This window comes from Tyto alba, unplaced genomic scaffold (assembly GCF_018691265.1).
Source record: "Tyto alba isolate M040663 unplaced genomic scaffold, T.alba_DEE_v4.0 Super-Scaffold_45, whole genome shotgun sequence".
Taxonomy (NCBI): domain Eukaryota; kingdom Metazoa; phylum Chordata; class Aves; order Strigiformes; family Tytonidae; genus Tyto; species Tyto alba.
Genome location: NW_024881321.1, coordinates 39,133,215 through 39,156,327, shown reverse-complemented (window position 1 = coordinate 39,156,327; position 23,113 = coordinate 39,133,215). Strand labels below are relative to the sequence as shown.

The window sequence follows — 23,113 nt, the reverse complement described above, 5'->3', positions numbered from 1 at the left end:
AAAATGAGTTGCCTCCAAGGTTCCCTGAGATACTATCAGAAAGGTCATGCCACAACTCCTATAGCTGTCACTGCTAAAGAATAGGGAGTACAGCAAGATGTTCTCTGTACCCCACACAATACGCTTCATGGGTTTCAACTTCCTACTGTGATACTGATTTGTATGCAGTGAGACAAGAATGTCCTCTCTCATGTCATAGACAATGAAGTTAGGCATTTTATCTGATGGAATACAGTGATCATGTTTTGTTGTTGTTTTTTTGTTTTGGTTTGGTTTGGTTTTTTTTTTTAAGTGAAAATACCCCCCACAATAAAAGCAAAGTTGATGGATTTGAAAAGCATCAGTTAGTTGCTTCATTCATGCATCCCAGCATTCAGTTTAGCCCCTAGGGTAGCTCATTGTTCTGAGTTTTTTGGAGAGGTGTTGCATATTGTGACATATAGTCATTAGTCCCTCAACTCCACCTGACAGGAGGTGGTGTAATACACAGGATGAGCTGCCTGATTACTGGCTGCCAGGAATTTACGCAATGGCAATCCAACTTTTATCATTCCACTAATGTGTAACTAGCTTTATTGTCAGCATGGATTTGCAGTGACTCCCTGGGATGAAAACAGTGACTGTCACCTCCATTGGCCCAGCCATTGCATTGTTCAAAGACTACCAAAACCAGCAGAATGGCTAACATTTATTGGATGTAAGCAAACTTGTGGTGGTTAAATGACATGGTATTGCATCACAGACTGAATGGCAAGTTATGTTTTCCCTTTGGTAAGTTGTTCTTCATTTTAATTAATAATTGATAAAAAGGTCTGTTCTTATTCTTTAAAACACGAAGCTGCTTTCCTTGAACGGGTGTCACAGCCATTTAGCTGAAGTTCACCAGCCTTTCAAGTACAGCATCAAGTCACCAGAGCATCACCTCCTTAGAGGGCTTGACTAGCCCAAGAAATTTACTGCCAAACATAGAGGAGTATGGCATATTCTCTCAGGGGAACCCTAGGGCGCCTGCTCAGGTAGACATACTCATTTTAGCATTAAACTGGCTTTACAATATTTGCCTCTTCTCTGTAGTTTACTGTGAAAGGTACTTGTCAGCCTATCTGCCCGTTTCCATCTGACGTTTCATTGCAATTGTGGGCAGAACCAACAGGCACCTTCCCTGTTTTGTTCCCTCTGCAGTTCAGTGTCACTCACTCAAGGCCGTATGAAAAGACCAGCACTCCTAAACCAATGAAAGCAAACGTTTTATTTACAGGAAAAAATCTGTACACTGTGCATACATAAAAATATACAAAATCATAATAGAAAATATAAAAAGTGTTAAAATGTATACAAACACCGCTTAAAAATGTGACTCCTGTAAAATCTTAAGCTTTGTTATTAGAGTACACATTCATTTAAAAAAATCATCATACAAAATAATTCTCAAAGCTATTAAAAAAGTACACAGTCTATATTTGAATAGTTCAATGACTACATACTATAAGAGTGATGAGACGTTATGAATAAATGTAAGGCTTTTACACACAAATCTTATTTCAAGAACAAAACTCTGAATCTGATCACTAAGTCAGAGAGAAGAAATTTGCAGTGTCAAAATTCATTCAATGATGCAGTTATGCCCAGACACGGGCTACTTTAAATTTCAAACAGTTAAATCAGGTATCCTCCTTGTGTGTGCGAGGATAGTTCCTGGGAAAGATTCAAATGCTTGCTAATGAGAGTCTTCTGAACTACCTACTTCAAAAACCAATTTCATTTATACAATACGCATCAACTTTAGAGAGCATAAAGGGAAAAATAGTAGCCATTTATTTTTGCAGTCAATGCATTTAATATTCCTTCCATGGTACTTCTGCATCACTGTCTAAATGGCATTTTCCATCCTTAAAAACTGCTGAAGAAAAAGAAAATGAAAAAGAAAAGCCCCACTATGGATTGGATTGGTCTACATGTGTTTTGAACTCCTGTGTAATTCAATCTCTCTCTAAAATGACTGTTCAGTCTATGCAGCCATTGAGTGTAGACACTTGTCTTCATTTAAGAAAAAAGCTGTCTTGGTTTTCTTGACTTTGGCAAGAGATCTACAGCAACAAGTTCAGAATTTGGATTTTTTCACCAAAGAACGTGTCCTGACCAAAGCCATGCAATGATTTAGCTAAATTTGTACAGGCAGAGTGTAGATTAGTGTGTAAATTACTCTTCTCTCTCTCCAAAGGTGTGTATTTCTTGTATCATGGTAATTTCACTGACTTTACTAGAGTTTTAACAGCATAAAACTGCACAGCAAGGTAAAAAACCAAGATGGTGTAGTTTAATCCAAGGAATGACTGACTGAGCTGTGAGTTTATGCTCAGGTAACCTTTAAAACTATAAAGGAATGGAACAATTAATGTTTTTTTTCTAACAAAAAATCTTTGCTCAAAATGAGGCAAAATCTTTCATGTTTTTTTCATGAATAAAGAGAAGAATACCTTGATTTAACCATCCAAAGGCTGAATGCATAAAATGATTGAGCACCACAAGGCAAAAAAGCCACAGAATTCACAGTGGAAAAAAGAGCAGAATGAAATTCAGCATAAACTCAGCACATTTCCTTAAGCTGCTGCTGTGTTTCTGGTTTGTTTCAGCTGAGTGCAACTCTTGGCAACAGCACCAGGGCACAGAAATCAGGCTCGACAGCTTCTGAAGGCAACTTACTCCTACTTGTCAGTAAAACTCTGTAAATTTAAAACTTGCATTGTTGCAACAAGTGTGAAGGGAGCTCAGGGGTCCATAGCAGAGGCATTTGCTTGGGTGATGATGCACCTCAAGAGCCAGGTCTGGGCAAACCTCTCTTGTCTACACTGTCATTCCACTACGCTAGCTTGTGACAGCCACACAAGACAGCTATGAAACCATGCCTGTATCTTCTTCCCAAAAAACCCCATGGTCTGGGTGGGAAAATGCATTTCCTTTTACACTGTCTGCATTTAACGTATGTATCTAAAACCAGCACACTCGCGGGTTAGTATTATTAAAAGATACACAGTTCAGTGTTACTACACACTCTCTGCACTCACGAGGGATGGGGAAATGCCCATTAATACAAAAAAACTTGGTGAGCTCTTAGAAAAGGCCAGCAACCAGTGCCACAGAGTGTAAGCAGTGGTGAGGGGAACACCTCTGCAGGTCCTTTGTGTCTCCCCTTTATTTTTGCCCCTTCCCCTCTTGCGGCAAGGGGAGGTGAACCCTCATTGAGCAGATCAGGCACAGTTGCCCTTGTGCCAAAAAACAGAGGACAAGACAAGGTAGGGGAGCAAAATCTGTTTAAGCAGCCACAAGGTGTTTAAGCAGGCAGACCAGTGAAATCACAGTGGAAACCAGTGTTGGGAAGCCACGCCAGGGATGCTTATTTTTTTCAAGGTGGGCATCACAAGCTGGGTCTTCCTCCTCTGTGAGCAAGCGTTTGCAGCACAGCGCTGCAGCGTCTTCTGAGGTGACGGTGCTACAGCACCCCATATGCACTTGTGGAGGGAGCACTGACTGCTGTATAAATCAGGATACAGCAAAGAAAAATTTTCTGCTGGGAGGGCTTAAATGCACACAGTCCGGTAAATTAAAAATACACAGTTCATTTTGTAACAACCGAGACCTGGTTCTGCATTGTTATTTAAATGATGTATTAAGTAGGTATGCTCAGCACTTGTTACATGAAACTTCTGTACAACAGCTATGTTGGTTATTCTGACAAATTACTGAGGGAATAATACAACATAATCCTGGTGTGGGTAGTTGAGTAATGCAGTTAGCATCGTTCTTCTTTGTGAAAATCAAAGGTTAGTGGTTGCAGATCAAAGTGATATGCTCTTCTTTTTTTTTTTCTTTTCAGAACTTGAGAATTGCCAGTTTAAAAAGTAGCATGTTCACTACTCCTAGAAAGCTGATCAACTCCCTTCCTTTACAAACATGCGGCAGCTAACCCAGCGTACAGCAAAGAGAGACATGTTTGATTGCACTGTTCAAACGTCATATGTTTTTTCCAAACATATGGAAAAATAGATTAGTTCTGTATAGATTATCTGTTCTCCACAAGATTAAATAACAGTGTTATTAATTTAAAGAATAAAAGTTGCCGCCATACATAACATTAAAAAGAAATCGGTATGTAATATATCCAGAGTCTAAGTCTAATATGAGTAAAACTTATCAATTTAACATGTACCAAAACGATTTATGGACATAACTATCCACACAATACAGAATTACAGTTTTTAGATCATCTGGACATATTTTCTGTCAACAAAAGGAATCATACAAGAATTAATAAACCCAAATTAAGAGACTACATGGGAAAAGAAGTCCTATGTAAGACACAGATTCTTCACTTTTGAGGAAGGAAAATCATCAGAATCAAAGAGCAGAGTGAGAGAAAAAGGATTCTGTGATTATACTTACATTACTACTATAGAGGAAATAGTCATTAATATTGTGTGCACTCTTCAATTGCCTTTCTGTTGCTTAAGACAAAACACAAAAAATACTTTTCACCACTGTCACTCAGCTATTCTTTTCAGTGCCTCTTTGAGCTGTCTGCCCTTTTACTGAATGGACATGAGTAGGATATAGCTGTGCTTTTGTGTGCATGTGTTCCTGCTGAATTTGCCCTACAAGAAAGGGTACAGTTGTGTGAAAAAAAAAAAAAACAAACCCAAAACATTAATCTCCGGCCACTTGGAAAATCTGAAACTCAAATCTTGCCCTGAAAAATAATGCTATAAATACATTAGCAACCAGGCAGAATTTTTAGAAGTGCCTTAGAGAATATTCTCATTGTGTGTTATGAAGGAAAATATCAAATTATCTCCATATGCAATCCGTAGTCAGGTTTTTGCAGGCATTACAGCTTCTCTGGGGTCTTTCAAATGTTAAATGAAATACGCTGATATCCTCTTCTCTTCTGAGAAAGCTCTCTATACTTTCTTAACAGCAGTAACTTGTGAACAAGTGAGTCCAATTCAGATCCCAATGAAATACCTAACAAATGAAGTCTGTAATCCTGAATACTATCTTTGCTGCAGAAAGGTGAGCTCGCTCTACGCTCGCTTTCAGGGTGATGTGCTGCACAGCCTCTCTTGGCTTTCTCTTGATCTTCTTTATCTGTGCAGACCAGGGGAAGGCATCTTTCCCATCTCACTCACACACTCTTGATAGGCCTCCCAAGGAGAGTTTTTCCCTGAATGGGTTACAAACATATTTGTCGCTCTCTAAAGAAATGAGACATTTCTCTCTTCCCTCTGCCCTATGCAGTCAGTGTGAGCATGGGGGTCTGGCACCAAAAGTACGTCCAGTATTTTAACTGGTTTAGCTGTATGTAGAGCCATCTCCCTCTGCACTGACTTCATATCCATCATAATGCCCCCTATACACTTGGAGGTCTGCAACTGAGCCTGCATGTGAATGGGAATTAAAGTATGCTCTAGTCAGTGACTTCATAGTTCGGAGTAGTGATTACTTCATTCCTGGAGAGTGTGAAAATCCCGTGGTGCCATGAGAAACACTGCATTGTTCAACTGGCCGCTCTGTACATGAACAATAGAGGCTGTTTCACAATGCCAGGTTTAACAGTTAAAGAAGTTCATTTAAAAAAAAAAAAATACAGTCTAGCATATGTGGCATAGGAGACCACTGACAAATTCTGACAGTCACACCCACAACAATACATTATATTTCTGCCTAAGTATATCCTTTGCATCTTTCATGAGCTAAGCCTTTTTTTTTAACTATTTGCAAAGCAGTAATAAATACTCAGGCTCAGAAAAGAAGTATTCCTCATGCCTGCTACTTAATTACAATTTATAGACTCAAGACTAGATCGGTCTAAGAAACATTTTTCAAGTATTCCCTTCTTGTTTATAGTACGACAGTAGTACCTTATTGCACATTGTTTCTGAAGGACTCTCTTCTACAAGTGTGGGAAATTATTTCGTTCGGGGCACTTGACAGCTTTGAACCCTGGCAAAATGACCTTCCCTTTCCGGTACAGATCATCCTGCAAACCTTTGTTCATCCTCTGCACCAACAGCTTCTCGTAGAGCAGTGGGTGGTAGGCCCCCAAGGTACAAGCTGCATCGTAGTAGAGTTCATGGTAGTGACACAGGTCGGTCTGTCGGACTGAAGGGATGTATTCATACACATGCACTTCATTACACATGGACATCATGATGAGGATACCTGGAGCAGAAAGGGAGAAGAAAAGTGAACCCCAGATTTCACCTTTCTCACAGAAATTTCCTGGCAGGCATCCAATCTGCTGTTTGGGTTTTTTTTTTGTTTGTTTGTTTTTTTGTTTTTGGGTTTTTTTTTGTTTGTTTGTTTGTTTGTTTGTTTTTGTTTTTGTTTTTTTTTCCTGCTTTCCTTTGCTGTTGCACACCTCAAGTGTTACTCCTGTAAAATCATTAAGTGAAGTAATAGCTCCTTTTATTAGAGCAGCTTTCACTTCTCCCTGATACACAAAGATTGCGATCTCTGTAGACTTGATGCAGTCGGACAAGAGTAAAAAGCCTATAAAGGGCTTGCACACCACCATCAGCCTGCTTCAGGGAGAAGACTGCTCTTTCTACCCCCACCCATTTACCCTGTCCTGTCCACAAAACATCCCACACGAGAATCAGGGACCTCATGCAGCTGCATGCTAATTTTTTCAAGTGCACTGATCATTTTTCTTGATTTTCTTGTATATTGTCAGTTCTTGAAGCTATTTGGCAAGACAGATCAGGTCTTCACATTCATTTGCAGAATACAGAGCACACACATACACACAGAGCAGTTGCTTGGTGTTTTTAAGGAGCTCTTATTGGTACTTTGCCACTTCCACAGCTAAACTCTGACCTGTCATGTACAGTAGGTATAAAAATTCCAGGTATGCCCAACTTATCCTCCTCTGTGCTTTTGGATATCTGTGCCTTGCAAATATTCACATACATACTAATCTTCAAAGCCACGAAGAATCAGACTGACTTCCCTTTCCTTTTTCATGCACCATAGCAAGGGGAAATTAGAATAGAAAGATGGGCCAGTATCACCCATGTTTCTTCCCTTGACAACTTTTGGATGGTTCATTCGGATTGTTGGCCATAATAGGGTATCAATGTACTCTTTGAAACATCTCCACCTTATTACAGTGTTGGTCTTTCTTAATCTGGGACTGAACAAATTCCACTTTTTCCATTGACTTGCTTCTCTCTAGGCAAGAAGACGGCAGCCTAAATACATGCAGAAGGGCCAACCATGTAGTAGTGGCACAAAAGCCCATGGCTTCTGACAATTCTGTGAAGAGTCTCAAGGAGAGAGGCTGAGGAAGGTGAATCCCTTCTTAGAGCGGTGCTGTCATGAGGAAAAGCCCCTGACCACCTCCTGCTCAGCGAGGAGGAATCCACAAAATGCCAACCCATTTTTTCCTGCCACATGTCAATAGCAAACTGTCATCAACACTGTCAACAGCAGCTAAGAAAGGCCATGCAAAAATTAAATTTCCTGTTTAAAGCCAGGGAAAGGTTCACTTTGACCTCAGGTGCAGTCCGAAGATGCTGTTACTCTCCTTATCCCATGCTCAAGATCAAAACTAGACGAGGACAAATTCAGGAGGAAGATAGGTGGGCTTAGGCAAACTTTGTTTTCCTACAGCACAATTGTAAATCCATTCTAACAGAAGGTCTTTTTAGCTTTGAAATGAGAGAAATCTTACTGTTGCGGCTGCACATTTTCAAAGGGACTAATATCAGATACTGATCAACAGTACTGGCTAAACTGCAATACTTTCATATCAGTCACAGCTTCTGGGAGCCTCTTCTGTTTCACATAGCCATGTGAAAGAAAAATTACAAAGTAAGCCTTGGACACCATTTTTTTAAAAAAAGATTTCACTTGAAAAATAAAAATAGATAGAAAATGTATCGAAGCACTTGTTGCACTACTGGCATCCCTATCCGTTGAATGTGACTGTCAGCTCTCAGAGGAGACAGCTGTATAAAGCTGCTCACTTTGTACTTATAAATGAGAACTGATGTAATTGTTTTTTTCTGTACGACAGCTTTGGAATCATAAAATATCAAAGGTGTTTTGGGTAGTTCTCACAAGTGAGATGAATTAACATAAAAATTATTTTTGTTCATTAATTAAGCGAAGCCATTTTCTGCAGTTTAGTTTGCAGTTTGGGAACATGGAGATTTCAATGGCTTGCTAATGAAAAGAACCTTATGTTCTCCCTGCTGTGTATCATTAGATTATCAAAATGATTTTTTCCCTGCCCGATGTGTGAAGTAACTGAAAACCAATTACTTCTGTGATTAAATCTTCTTTTATCATAAATGAAAGGTTCTGAAAATGTTTTAGATTGTTCTACAGCTTTACACTCCACAGAGTCTATGGTCTTAGAAAAGCTAAGCATATCAATTTCAAAGGAAAAGTCCACAAATTTAAGTGAACTTTAGTCTTAAGCAGCAGGAAGCATGGATTCACAGCAAAAAAAATACTTAACCCCTATTTGAGCTGAAGGTACGAGCTTAAAAAATGTGTTTCATTGTCTCCAGGCTGTTAAGAAAGATGCTCTGAATTGCAGCCTGCCTAGCAACTATGTCTAGAATTGTTTGTCGTTTCAGTTTTACAAATGCTTTCGTCAGCTTTTCCACTGCCAACCTCCTTCCTCGACTGATGGAGAGCCCACCTGCCACTCCAAGGTGAGCGTTATCCGGCTGAATCAGAGGATGGACGGTGGAAACGTGTGCGATAACAAACCATGTCCAGAAACAACCAGTAAAATGACTTCTCTCCTGCACCCAGAGCCAGTTTCAAAGGCTGCGCCACCAGTGTCTTAGGAAAATTGGCTCTGATGGAAAGCACAAGCCTTAACCAGCGTGTTTCGTTAATAAAGCAAGCTGACATCTGTGGGATAGGAAAACTGTCAAGAACAAAAATTGGGACTCTGTTATAATTTCCATAATAACAGTAAAGATGGCCACATCATTCCAGGTATGGTTCAATAATGACAAAATTTTAAGCAATATCATTGACTTTCCTGTAAATGAATTAATGGAGCACTTAGAAGTGGCAGAATTTTAGTTCTTAGTGATCTGTGGATCAGTGTTCTCCAGAATCAATCTCTAAGGCACGCTGGGCTATCTAGTTGAGCTCTTTGCCTTTCCTGCCTTGTCCCATCCAGTCCATGTCTTGGGATTTCACATTAAGTTGCTCAAAAATAATCTTAATTTCTGACAGTCCACTCAAGTTTTTGCTCATGCTGGACAACAATGTTTGGAGCGAGGGAAGACAGTGACTCAACAGGCTAGCTTCTGAGTGGCAACAGCTAATTTACAGCACATCTTCGTGTTGAAGTCCAGGGTCAACAAACTGAAAGATGAGCTAAGACAATGAGTAGAGACTACTGCATACAGAGGTGTCCCTGGGCTACCGAGGCTTGTCTGTCCTGGTGGAAATGGAAGCACTCCTGAGATTTCCAGACCTAGTGCATATTTCAAATGCCCAAAACCTACTCTGGTGAAAAATGGTGGTCAGGGCCAGACTTTTTCTCCTTTAGCACCTCTAACACCACAGACCCTGAGCCAGAGAGCCCAACAGTGCAGGACAGCCAGCACTCCCGTCCCAACCACCGTGGGTGAGATCCCAGGGCGTGCAGTATTACACAATCTATGTGAACCCAAGGAGGTAAGTCCCTCCACTTAGCTGTCACAGCCCCCAAATTCTCCCTTGGAACAATCTGCTCCTGCTGTTTCATTTAAAAACTGGAGGTGGGATAGCACTATATTAAAGATGGAAGGGAAGAAAGTTTAAAAAAAAAAGAAGCTGTTCTATTTGTATGACTAGAGCCCTCACTGAAATAGGGAATAAACGAGTTCAGTTCTGTCCCATGTCTTAGAGGATGTGAACCCCCCCTCCACAGGGGACAGTCCTAGGGTTGTAGAGCCATTACTGCATTACAGAAATCTAAGTTCACAAAAACCACGAATCATCGGTCTTTAAAATCTTTAGAAGAACAGCAGCAGTTTAAACCCTGAGGACATTTATACCAGTCCGTGTCAACAGAGGGGTGGGAGGCTATGGGTATCACATTCCAGCCCATGTTTTCTAGTACCACTTTGACTCAGTTTCTCTCTTTGTGTTAACAACATTGCAGTGAGTTACTGAATTACTACCTCACAACTCAGTTTCCCCATCTTCCCTTTTCTACCCCAGTTATCTTCAGTGATCTTACATTTTTTTTTGAAATTACTAGTAGCTTTTTGGCACTCACATGATCCCCAAAATATTTTTTACATTACGTTTGCACTTTTTTGTTTTGAATGCAATCACAAAGATACAGAAGGGGTATGCACCTGACTGCTTGCTGACTTGCCCTTCCTTCTGTTGACCTATTTTGCTTGCCAGTCTGTTCTGCAAAGTCCTACCTCACTTCCCATTAGTTATCTTTACACATCTCTTTCTGTCTTATTGCTTCCTAGGTTTCTCTTCTGTGGCTGAATCTTTTTGCATTTCCTCCCATACGGATTAACCTGTAGTTTCCAAGTTTACTTCCTTTTCTTATATTGCCCCCAGAATACTTAGTTCTTCTGTCCATGTACTTTTCACATCACTGCCTGATTCAGCATCATCTGCAAGTTTGGTTCATATCTCAGCACTCCTCTATGATCGTCAGCATCAGTATGAATGAAAACCAAATTGTTTGATAGCCTGTAGGATGAAGAATTTCCATATGCTACGCTTCAGTATTTGCCTTAGCTCACAGTCCTTAAGTTAGTTTTCAGTCAGTGCACAACTACTACACATGAAACAGCACAGACTGGCTTACACATGACCTAGGAAGATGTTAATGAGCCTGGTGAGACAGTCATTGTCCCAACACTTTATAGACTGGACAGAATTAATCTCACAGAGATGTTCATGTCCATTTCTGACCTACCTGGTCTAAAGCACTCTTTTATAGACAATGCAGGAGACAGGCATTTCTAGGGCACAATTCATCTGACTGATTTTGGATGTCTACTTTAGGATGGGATGATTTGTTCCCTGTAAGTGTTGTTCCTCTCCAGTGACTAGTCGGAAACTGAAAATAAGTCTGGCTCTTGCTGTCAAGCGCCTTCTGCTCCACTTTCCTTGATCAGAATCTTTTGGAGCTTCGTGAGAAATGTTGTAATTGGCTTTTCCAGGAGCATGGTGAGAAGAAATGAAAACAAGGTGTAATTCATCTGACCAAATGTCCCCACCGATGCAGTTACCCACACGTGACATCGGTATCACAGGCTGCTTTGCTGTCAGTAGAAGAAAGTGGGCACTTTTAGGAAGCAGCGCGTGTCTACTATTCCCAGTGCATTTAAAAATGGATCATATGAGTCATACCCCAGAAGTTCCCATTTCTTTCTGCTGATTGTACAGGAATCCTGAGTGGCAGCACAGATACTTGTACTGCACGAGATTATCTGAGCTCGCAGTACAAGATAAAAGTTTCAAATGTAGAGGGAAGCTCTACAGGGAGGTCTCATAATTAAGAGGTGCCTATTTTTTGCTCTAATAGGTCTGAGGCTAACACTAATACAGACCTGCATTGGAGACATCTAAAGCTAGGTGGCATGAGTCCTGCTCTCTGACTGACCAAGCCATGGACCACAAACAGAAGTCAATTTTATGTGCAAGGATTAAGCTGAGAGGAGATGGCTTTTTTTACACTCAGAAGGATTAAGGTACTGGAATAAGAGTGGAAGCAGAGGATTACTAAGTATTTAGGAAAGGCCAGAGGACATGCAAAACTTGAGAAAAAGTAACACCTGAAAGGGAAAGCCTATAGGCTACCTATAGCACGCAAACATCAAAAAAAGGCAAAGTATTCCTTAGAATGAATGCCAAGAGAAGTCCATGGGGCACAACGCAAAGTCTGCTTTTCATCAGTGGGCCATAAAAAAGCTCAGTAAAAAAACAGATTAATTGGATTAATCTAGTCGTAGCAGTATTACTGTCCTGCCTAGGGAATTTGGTTAAGCTCCAGTACAAACCAGCAGCAATATTACCAGTCTGAGTGATGACGTTGCCATGAGATCTGTGAAGGGGTCTGGAGGGAACTGTGCAGGCAGGTCAGAGGCCCCTCACAGCGCAGAGACAACCCTGAAGTTAGATCAGGTTTCCTGGGGTCCTGTCCAGCCCAGTCCTCAGTATTTGCAAGGATGGAAATGGAGCTGTTCAATCTTTCCAGTTTACTGAAGCATGCAACAGTATTATTGTATGCATGACTGTGAAACCAGCAAGCAGGTGGGAAAATGACTTCTAGATCTCCTCCAGGTCTGATGCTTGTAAAAACTTTTATATCTTAAATATCCAATCTAATTTTCATAGTAAGGAAAAAAGTCGGGGTATCTGGAATGATTTAAGCTTTGGCAAACCTGACTGGTGCAACCATACATTCAAATTCACAACTGAAGATATTTCTCTATAGGCCATTCTAAACTGTGCCGATACCCTTGCTGGATTTTCAGCAGTCCCATTTGAATTACAACTGTGAAAATGGAAAAATGCAAAATAGTTCTGCCTTTGTGGAGAAAAGTTGTTTTATAGTAGATCATTCAAAGGTGTGCTTTATGAAAGCTTTACAGTTGAATGACAATGTTTCTGAATACTGTATTGGGAAAAAAAAAATAGATTGTGATCACAGAATATTTTTTTAAAAGTATTTTAAAATATATTACTCCAAAGAAATAATACAGCAGTCAGAGAAACAGTCAACCTGCAAGTTTGTTACAACTGTACAATGTTAGATGCTAATAAAGTATTATGTATTTAAAAATATTATATATTAGTGTTTCAAAATCCTCAGAAAGATATGTTACTTTTTTTTTTTTCCTATTTGGCATAGATCTACGGTGTCAGGAAATACCGGGTGTGGTTTAAACTCAGTCAATTTGGGACAAATAAATTCCTGAGCTTTTACAATCTGTGCTGAAAACATGTAAACAAGAATTAAATTAAGATTAAATTCTTTTCATGGATGGTTTATACAAATGAACACATACTATGGATTCTAATCAAAAGGAAAAAATGCTTTTCAATTTGTTCTTGGCAATTTTAATGACTCAAGCAGTTTTGAATTTCCAACATGCATCTTTTGTACAGTACAATTAGGCTTTGTAGTTAGCACACTAATTTAAAAAGAATGTTCTCTGGTTTACAAGTAAATAAAATATAGTTTAATATACCTGAATACAACAGATGATGTACGAAAACATCTAGAGTAAGTGTAATTCAAATGTTCGGCGAGAACTCAGCATCATTTTAACAAAACATAAGAGATGCTGAAAACATTTAAATACACATAATCTGATTATTATACTCATAATGTGTCTCATTTCACACACATCACAAATTTAGTTACAGGAAATAATTTAGCTAGACACACCAGTAAGTTTATGTTTGATAATATATGCACTTGAAAGCATTACAAATAAACATAAAGCATTCAGAAGGTACAGTTTTCTGTATGTTAATCTGTTTCTGTAGTCTCTCTTGATTGGTTTTCAGGTACCACAGAAAAATCTGTCACTCCCTGAAACTGGGCCAAATGTGCCTCAGTTATTCTTTGGAGCATATGGTAAAGTATCTCTGGCTTTTAAAAATAATCTGTTTCTAAAAAAAACGGTTCTTTTACCTCTGTTTAGTTCATGAACTATGACAAATACTAATCACAAGAAATGTCTGATCACACCAGATGGCCCTGTGCCTAAGCTTAATAGATTGTGCAACACTTGTAATTTTTGATGTATAGATACTCGCACTATACAGTAGACCTAGAAAATGATGCATTTATCACTTATTGCTGAATACAAAAAGCCGTACATTAATCACAATAATATATTCTGCAATATGAGCATAGACTGGAAAATGCTGACCAGTAATATATAATTTTAAATGTATTATTCAAATTTGGGTGGTACGCTAGAACAGTAAAGATTTTTTTAAGTGATTTGGGGCGCTGTAAGAGGAGACTTTGCTCTTTTATCTCTGTATTTCAGGAAGTAGGAGATACTCAAATTTCAGAGTGCTTTTTATTAGAAAAATAATTTAAAGCTTATGTATTTGGAGGTATTATTTATTTATGTGATAATACTTCAACAAAAGTGAGCTGGAAAGAGTAAGCACTATTCTGTTCCTTCACCAACTGCTGGCAAACAGCTGAGCAAGTAACAGTAATAAAGGCAACCCTTAATATATCGAATTGTTTCCTTCAGTTCTTGCAAGTGTATTTTTTCTAAGCAGAGCTGGAGATCAGCTGCATTCTTCTATTCAACATGCTTTCTGAAGCCATTTTAAATTTAAGTTCTTAGTCATACAATGGTCTGCTAATGTTGCAGTGTAATGATAGTCTTGCTTGTACTATTGTCTCGATGCATGCAAATGAAGATTAAAATAATGTTATCAACTATTAATGACGCATAACTAAAATCTGTAATGTCAACTGTAAAGCCTTAAATAAGCCTTTCTTTCTCTCAACAATAAAGTAATCTGGGTTTCGTTATCATTTTGTGTTCAGTGGTTCATATGTTACGTTAAAAGCTACAACAGATAGCAAAGACTACCGCCTACAAAGACAACCTAAAATGTAAAAATCTACACAGACCATGTTTTGATTTGGGAGTAAAAAAAAAAAAATAATGCCACAGTCAGAGCTTTCGACTAGCTTTTTAAAAAGACAAAAGCTGCTGGGTACATAAGGGTATATAAATGTAAAATTCAAGTAAAATCACCTCTGAAAAGGTAAGATAGCAAAGTGTACTATAGGACTATTGCATGTAGGAATTCAAAGCAAACCCAGTTAGTAAGACAGAAGCAAAATCTTCATAGAAATGCCTGTATATTATCTAGACATTATTTAAAAAGCCACCAAACTTCCCAAATGCTAATGTACCTTCCCATCCAATGCACAGAGAAAGCTGCTCTTGAGAAACTCAAGGAAGCAGTTTTAGTCTTGGTCTTAAGATGACAAAAATGTAAGGTCAGAACTAGGTTATTTACGCAGGCTACCAGGGAGGGTATAGGAACAGTTTTCTTACAGCATAATGGTAAAAATAGAGACTTTACGATTTATACACCATCAGCCTCAATTAAAAACTGAGCTTTGATATGCTCAGAAAGAGGGGAGGAAGCCTGAGCTTGTATTTCACAGTGAGAAATGTACTAATAGGAAATGAAGAGGTAACACTTATTTCTGCTGCCAAAAGACAGGGCAAAACCTTCCCTAATAACAGTGATGTTTTATCCACTGTCAGTTCAGGGTTTGCAGTGGAATCCAAATCCGACATTTGGTGGTTGGATGTTTACATTTCTTCTGAGAAAAATGGAGTAGATCAAAGTCCAAGACAAGATGTAAACATATCAATACTCATTTAGCAAACTAAATTTTCAGCCAAATGTGAGCAAACAAATTTAACTGCAAAAAGCCACCGTGGCACTTGCCTAATGCTAATGCAAGATGATGAGAACACTGGGTAGAGATTTGTTTAAAAGCATGAAGGTGGCAGCTGCAAAAATGATGCAAAAATATGCAAGAATGGGTTCTCAAAGCTCATCTAAGGATTAGATTAGGAAGACAAAGAGTAAATAATTTATAATGAGGATGATATTAGCTAAGCTATGACATGCCACATAAGGCAAGGTTACAAGCCAGGGAAAGTCCACATTGGTGTCTCAGAAAACAAGTCAAAAGAGACTCTCAGATTAAAATAAAAGGTTTGGCTTACCCTGGTGAACCTTTCCCCACAAAAAAATAGCCTCTGTGTTTTCTTGGTCATTATTCATAGCCTTTGAGCTAGAAAATACCACACCTAAAGGGTGAATTGTCTGTGACAAATTAATCCCTCCGAGACATGGTATACCCTCAGAAGTGACACCTAACAAACAGGCCACGATCTGACAGGCAGTGAGTTCAGCCTACTTTCAACGACACCCTGAACTTAGACCCATCACTAGGTTGGGCAGAAAGCAGTGTTAAAGAAGTAAGAGATTTAGTGGAGCAGACTGCTGTCGGATGTGGGTCTGCACGCAGCGTTGTTAAGGCGCCGCCTGGCACCCGCGACGGAGGAGCTGCCACAAGCTGCTGCGCTGCTTAGAAGAAAACCAAAGGCGGGAACATCTACAGGTTAGAACCTGATGAAGAGGAGTGGAGAAATTCTCTCCTTGAAGGAAGCTGAGCTTTGCTGGGGGGTATTCATCTCTCCTGGTTTTAGACCTCCCCAGTGTACGTGCGCTGTATGTTACCATTTCAGAAGTGGCTGGAAGCAGTGACATGCTTAAAAAGCTTAAACCAGTAAGCGAACGTACACAAAACGCGGTACTGCTAAAGCATTCCAGACTTGTGCCTTATTTTGTACGTAACCTGTAGAGCACGACCAATCCTGCTCGGTGCCACGCTTCTCTCCCCATCCCGTCCTCTCCCCTCCCCTGCACCAGGGACGTGCGCCATTGCCTCTCCTCAGCAGCAGGCCGGCACAGAGCTAATGTACGCAGGGCCTTGGGGAACCAGCGGCTCCAGGACAGAGTCATGCTGAGATGGGATGTCCCGTGCCCCAAAGGAAGCGCAAAAAATGTTCTTCTCCCTAGCTCCCACATGGTGGAGAAACCAGGGAAAAAAACCAGATCTTACCTCTTCTCACTCTCTCATTCCCCTGAAGTCACAGCATGGAAGAGACCACCTCTTCCCCACAAATGACCCACTGGCCACTTTTCCAAGAGACTTAATAATACTATTAATTACATTTACAATTACATTTACTATTAATACAGCTATTAACAATGTTAAAAGATTCCCTGACATCAATCACTGCGGAAGGATGGTGACTCACTGCTGCAGAAGAACACCATGAGAACACATTCCACCAAGCATCCCCTCTTTGGGAAGACTCAGTTTCTTACAAATTGGCAGAAATAGATACAATTATCAGATGAAAAACGTAATTACTGAATAAACAGTTTAAGACCACCCTAAAGCATTCGTGAAATGAAACAGTCTAATGTTTCCGTGTTTTAATTTATACGTTTGTCCAATTTTGTAAACTGGTGCTAAAGAGGGTTTAAAAAAGCTTGAAAAAAAAGTTCTTCACTCGATCCAGAATGTTTATTTGTTTGTTTGTTTGGGTTTTTGTTTGTTTGTTGTGTGTTTTTTTTTGGGTTTTTGTTTTTGTTTTGGTTTGGTTTGGTTTTTTTTACGTTTTCCATGTTGCTGGCAGCAACAGTGATGTGAGGAACTGCTGCTCTTCCACCACAAGTAACCACAGCTCGCAGAGGGCTGGCTGCCTGGCTCTCTGCTGGTGTAAATATGGACAAACCAGATCCTTGTGCAGGGTCTGTATTTGTTCTAACTGCACAGCATTGCACAGAGACTTACAATAAGTTACTCTAATAAAGTGACTAGAATCATTATGGTCCATGCTATAAAGAGCTTAGATTCAGGGATACACATCCCTCTGCCTGTAAAAATTCATACCCTCTATTTAACAACAGCCTGTCTTCCTTTATATCACTGTTCTGAGTACAATGGTACTAGCCATGCAGCCATTTAATAAACCATTTTCCCGTATCTTCTTGAAATTAAGACACTCGTATTTTATGATGGCATTCACTTACCCATTCTTTCTATTAATTCTATAGGAAACAATTTTATAGATTTTATAAGAATCAGGTAGAAGCTCAATATTCAGGATATGCCTTTCATACAGGTGCACTCAGTTGTGTCTGCCAGCTTCAGTTCCAACTAGCTTATTTGCTGCATGAATTGTTGAGAGATACCTGATCTGAAGACCAACAAGTCTTTTCAGATTTCTGCCAACCTGCATTGTAATTTTTATGCTTTATCTTGTCCTTTATGTCCACCTTTGACAATACACAGCTGCTGTTTCTGCGCTGTCTCCCAGTTTATATTATGTTACACATGGAATGCACAGACATCCATTCAACAAGATTACTAAAATAGGAAGCCTCTCTCTAATAAAATATTTAAAGTGCATCTATCAGAACAGTAGCTAGTTATCAAATGAAGTGGTTATGACTCCCAATAAGCTTGTTTTACTGCCTCGTCTTCTTAAAGCTAATAATAGCATTACCAAAATGTCTAAGAGTATCCTTTGGAAAAGAACAATATAAATAAAATTCCCATTAGAGAAGGCAGCAGATTTGCATCTGTAAACACAGAGTGTATTTATCTGTACAGCTTTTGTTGTTAATGCTTTTGCTTGTTTAATGATCGATATTTTAAAAGTTTTCTCTGCTTGAAGGATATTTTTTTGTCAGGAACATTCAGATTTGGGGTTGAAGATTACGATTCTATTCTTATAGTGAAATTAACGCCATTTCTTCAAAGAAAGCTTTTGAAATATTTCTTATATATGGTGGAAGTACAGATTGACAGCACAATGATCCTCTTCACTGTTTTTAAGATCAGCAGCTGTTAACCTATTTTTATCAACAACTTTGTTACTCCAAGAAATGCTTTTTCAAAATGTGAATGCAGATGGTGAGATCATTCCACGTGAGCAGTCTTCCCCTTAGGAATTTTTACAAGCAGGTTCCAAAAATCTCACTTCACAAAGTAACCCGCAGCCAAGCCATCCTCCACAAGGCCTCCTCTTCTTCCCACTCATGCTCCAGGTAAGCACAACCCACTCAGGTCACAAATGGGCGTCTCCCAGACACCTTTATGTCATCCCTCTGAGACCTTCAGCACCCTCCTAAGGTTTTTGGTGGGCTCCACAATATCCCAAGATGCCACTACTATATACAGAGCCCAAGATAAGTGCTCAGAACTGGTTTTCCCACATCAGATGCAATCTCAGTTATCTTTGCTTTCAGATTCAGATAGAATAAAAAGAGCATCTTCTGACTGCAACAAATACATAGACCAATATCACAATATTGAGGAGGAAAGGATGGAGTTTCCAAAGCTGGAGACAGTATTTGGAGCTCTTCTGCCCTCTGTGTCTCCAGAAACATGAGCAAGGAAGACCCTGACTCAGCCTTGCTACCCTGACTACCTGCATCCTTCAGACTTTCACGATCAGGACCTGCTATGTATCAGGTACATTGTTATGCTGTATGGACTGTGGGCATCACGGCAAATTATTCCCCCCACGAAATACTGAGGAAGGACAAAAAAATACAGTTAAGCTCTGTTCCTTCAAGTGTAAGAAGAAGAGGGACGCTTTGGGCATGTTCAGACTGAGCACTGGAAGCCGTGACAGGGCATGGGAAATCCCATTCCCTGGCCTGTGCAGGGAATACAGCTCGGCCTGTCAGTGATTTCAACCTCTCTGTATGATCTGCCATATACTTTCACTAGTTGTGTGGTGCATCTCTGCTCTATGATTCCAACAAAGAACTTCAGAACTGAGTAGGTTCTCAACAGATAAATTAATACAGAATAATACAAATTTCTCACAGATATATGTATGTTTTATAAATACGGTATGTATACTGTGGATGTGAAGGGCAAGAAAGCAGAACATTAAGTTTACCCAACTACTTTCTAGTTCTCATACTGTGTGTTTTAGCTAGTCATTGTTTCCGTATAGAGCACCAAGAACAAACAATACACGTGTAAGGACTTGATCCTCATGCAACGTACACATCTACAATTTAAATTTTTTTTTTTTTTTTTAATCTAACATGTCTACTGGGCCCACCTGTGATACACCTACCTATAAAACCTGAAGAAGGAGGGTTGGGCTGTATCTTCTCTTTAGTGTTCTCCTGAATGATGTCCCAGAGCTGCCATATAAACTTTGGATGGAGAATGTAAAACGGCTGGTTTGGATTCTTCCTGCGGTGCTGTACATAAGGAGTGAACAGATTGTAGTCCGGCTTCTTATACCACTGGTAGGAAAAAAAAGTAAGAATTTTTTAAATCTTATAGTATCAAATGGGTTTTGAACTACATGTACAATATGTGAACTAGAAGCATTTGGGTTCTTCAGAGCAGAAGCAAAGGTAGCAAAGCAGCTTGCACTGATGGATGCTTCTCCTGGAAAGCCAGACCTCACTCTGGGCTATTTTGTTTCCCTTCTTCGCGCAGAGACTCCTGATAAGCACTTCACTGCAGTGGGATGAGCCAACCCCATCTCCCCCTCACAGTGCTGTGTTGAACAAGAGTTTCAAAGAGCCTTGACAGAAGATGTGGGTGTGAGGGTGAACCTTCCTCTGAAAGCGTCCCTGCCCCGGATGGAGGCAGCAGCAGCACGTGAAGCAGGCTGACGGCAGCCCGCGTAGGAGGCAGGCAGCCTCTGGCATCTGTTGCTAAGGGAGTTCAGCGGATGAAGGTTTACTTTCTACTTTGCAGCCTGCTCGGCTCCGATCTGCCCCCTGCCAAGAACCATCAGATCAACTGGTCCGCTGGAGCTGCAGTACCAGCCAAGGCAGAGGCTCTCCCAGTGACAACCAGAGGGACGTCTGCTGCTCTCAGCGAGGGGGTGGACAGCAGGGCACAGATGGCTGTGGGGGAGTGGGCACAGAGGGGAGACTGGTGGGGAGGAGGCCTGAGAAATGGGGAAGGCGCCGAGTGCGATTTTCATGAGGGTGTTGCATTCTGCCTGGGAAGGCAGAGCGGAAGGTGAGGGGGAAATGGATGCAGCTCTTCACCTTTCCTGATAAAACCTCCTTCTGAAATCTATCAACGTCCCCTCCTTGGCAAACACACAGGAAACTCACTGTTAGGTGAAAATAGCGAGATTTTCACCTAAAGAACCACCCGTCATCCGTCTATCTGAGCATCTCAGAGCAGTCCATTCCAGTACAAGTGCTGGCTACTAAAAAACTTTTGACCAATAAACCAATTTTGACCAATTCACGCAGAAATAGCATTCTCCACTCCTTAGGTAAAGACAGACTTTGGGGTTCGTTGTGACAAGTAAGAACCAGGAGACTGCAGTACTAAATACATTTATTTTCTCTAGTGCTTTCAGACTGATTGGGAAGAAAGGTCCAAGCAGACATCTTACCACGTTCAGATTTGCAGAGTAGGGGGCAGGATCCCAGGCTACCAAGATAACATCTTTGTACAAGGAACTGTCGACAAAGTGGTGGTTTGGATTGGTGAGAATCTGCAAACACAGATGCAAAGAATTGCACAGCTTTAAAAGCAAGTGGGATCCAGAAAAATAGCAAAATCCTTCTCTAAAATGAACAGTCCTCCCCACGCTGCTGTTTGTTCTGCTTTAATTCTGGTTGATTTTAAGCATCTTGCTTTGTTAAAAAAATATATAAAAAAGAGCTTAGCCATAAACAGCACTCATGACAGTTTGAAGTAGCAGTATGCTGAATTACTCTCCATCTGTGAGGGATGTGATGGGACCACTTGAGATGCTGCATAATTGTATATCAACATTACTGTGTATTCTGGAACTTGAAAATGAAAGCTATGGTATTTCAGACTGCCTGCAGGATCCTCTTCTTAGACACAGAGCAGCTTTCTTTGAAGGGCTACAGCCCCCAAGGATAATGTCTTTCCTCACTCCCCCGGCCCCACCTTTATCATTGCTTTCTCATTTCAACAAGACAGTCTCATTTCAAGTAACCCCAAAAAGGCAAATTAGTCCATGACTGTAAGAGCTGGTATACCTAAAAGAATAATTCCAGGAACAGGCACATGATAGGGCTATTTTTGAAGTAACCGTCATATTGCTCTGATCTACGGCTCTCATATAACTCCCTCCTGCATCTGCTGGAACTCTGCCTGATCCTCCCACCCGACCTGGAAGTTTACTCTTCACTCCTGCAGGCTCATCCCTTCCCGGACCCTCCATGCCTAACCAGATCTCGCTGATCCCTGGTGCATCCAATCTCAGGCAGGATTGAGCTGAATGATTTCAGCTTTGGTTGGAACAGTGTGAATTTGGCTCCAGCTGTTAAACTAATCAACATTCCAGACAAATAAATTCATACTAATTTTCATTTCCCTTTAGGATCCAATGAGCCATATTTGATTATGCATATTTTTCTTCAGAAAAATAATACTGTTGCCATAGCAATATTCTTCCTACCATAAACTTTGAGCTTAATGACTTTCCATCAGCCTTCTACAACAAGAACAGAATTAGTTGTGCTGCCATCAGCATCACCAACTTCAATTCTCAGAGCAGTTTTTGCCTGAGAATGTAAACTCCTTTTTTGAGAGTACAGAGTAAACAGACCAAGAGGTCAAGCTTTTAAAAGCTCAGTTCCACAGTTATCACACAAAGGAACTCTTACTTGCCTTTCAGTAAGCAAGAGTCCTTTAGAGGTGTTGTCCACACAAATTTCGCTCTTAGTGAGTGTGCATTCATATGTATGAGATGAGTTTCTTCTGGAATAACAGTATCTGGTGTGGCTGCACTGGCTTCCTTCACATTCTTTGGGCTTTCACAATGGAGAACATGAGGGAAGAAGTGGGCCACATCAGCCTTTTAATCAACTGAACGCAGGAATTTCCAACAGCAAGCAGGGAATGAGGGTCAGTAAACCTGTATGGGTAACCCATCTTCAGAACTGGTAGAGAAAGCAACTTTTATCAAGTGGCCTGTGCAGATCTCTGTCCTGGAGGGGGGAAGGCCAGTTTCTCAGCAGATGGCCAAAGCATCACAGGTGGCTTCTGACTTCTCTGAAGGCACAGAAAGGTGGTGGGAATACGAACACTTATGAGGAAGCTGGCTTGAAATTTAGCCATGCCCTGTGTTTTCTTGAGGCCTTGTGGAGAGCAAGCAATGTACAGCACAGCAGAGAAGACCATGGGACCCTCCATCACCACTCCAGTGGAAGCGTACCGCAGCAGCTCTGGGAGCCAGAAGGACCCCAGCCTTCTGCGAGCAGCGAATTTAGCTGTTTAGTCTCTCTGAATTTGCTGGGGAGCTAACAAAGTTCAGATCAGTCAGTCCCCGGAGGCATTTCTCTCTTCTCCTACAGGGAGCCTACTCAGAATAGTCAACTAAATAAAGTTTCTAAACCCTCCTCCTTGCCCAGCACAGAGGTTCAGGCATGGTCAGCATCAGGACATTTTGGGTAACAGTAAAATGGAGAACAGTCAAAGAAAAGTTAAAAAACCCGACAAAAAAACAAT

At 40.5% G+C, this 23,113-nt stretch overlaps 2 protein-coding genes across 5 annotated transcripts in view; one reads left to right on the top strand and one right to left on the bottom strand.

Annotated features, from left to right (window-relative positions):
• Positions 1-10,109, top strand: part of LOC116962649 (pinopsin-like) — an 87,933-nt gene extending 77,824 nt beyond the window's left edge. Inside the window, exon 4 of the mRNA XM_032997117.2 lies at positions 8,643-10,109. Coding sequence (XP_032853008.1) covers positions 8,643-8,858 — 216 coding nt within the window. The 3' untranslated portion in view covers positions 8,859-10,109. The remainder of the gene's footprint in view (positions 1-8,642) is intronic.
• The window catches only part of ST6GAL2 (ST6 beta-galactoside alpha-2,6-sialyltransferase 2), a 52,816-nt gene continuing 33,570 nt past the window's right edge, over positions 3,868-23,113 (bottom strand). For all 4 annotated transcript variants that reach the window (XM_042806131.1, XM_042806132.1, XM_042806130.1 and 1 more), the window contains 3 exons: positions 21,021-21,122; positions 19,725-19,899; positions 3,868-6,216 (listed from right to left, as the gene is read on the bottom strand). In XM_042806131.1, coding sequence (XP_042662065.1) covers positions 5,948-6,216; positions 19,725-19,899; positions 21,021-21,122 — 546 coding nt within the window. In that variant the 3' untranslated portion in view covers positions 3,868-5,947. The remainder of the gene's footprint in view (positions 6,217-19,724; positions 19,900-21,020; positions 21,123-23,113) is intronic.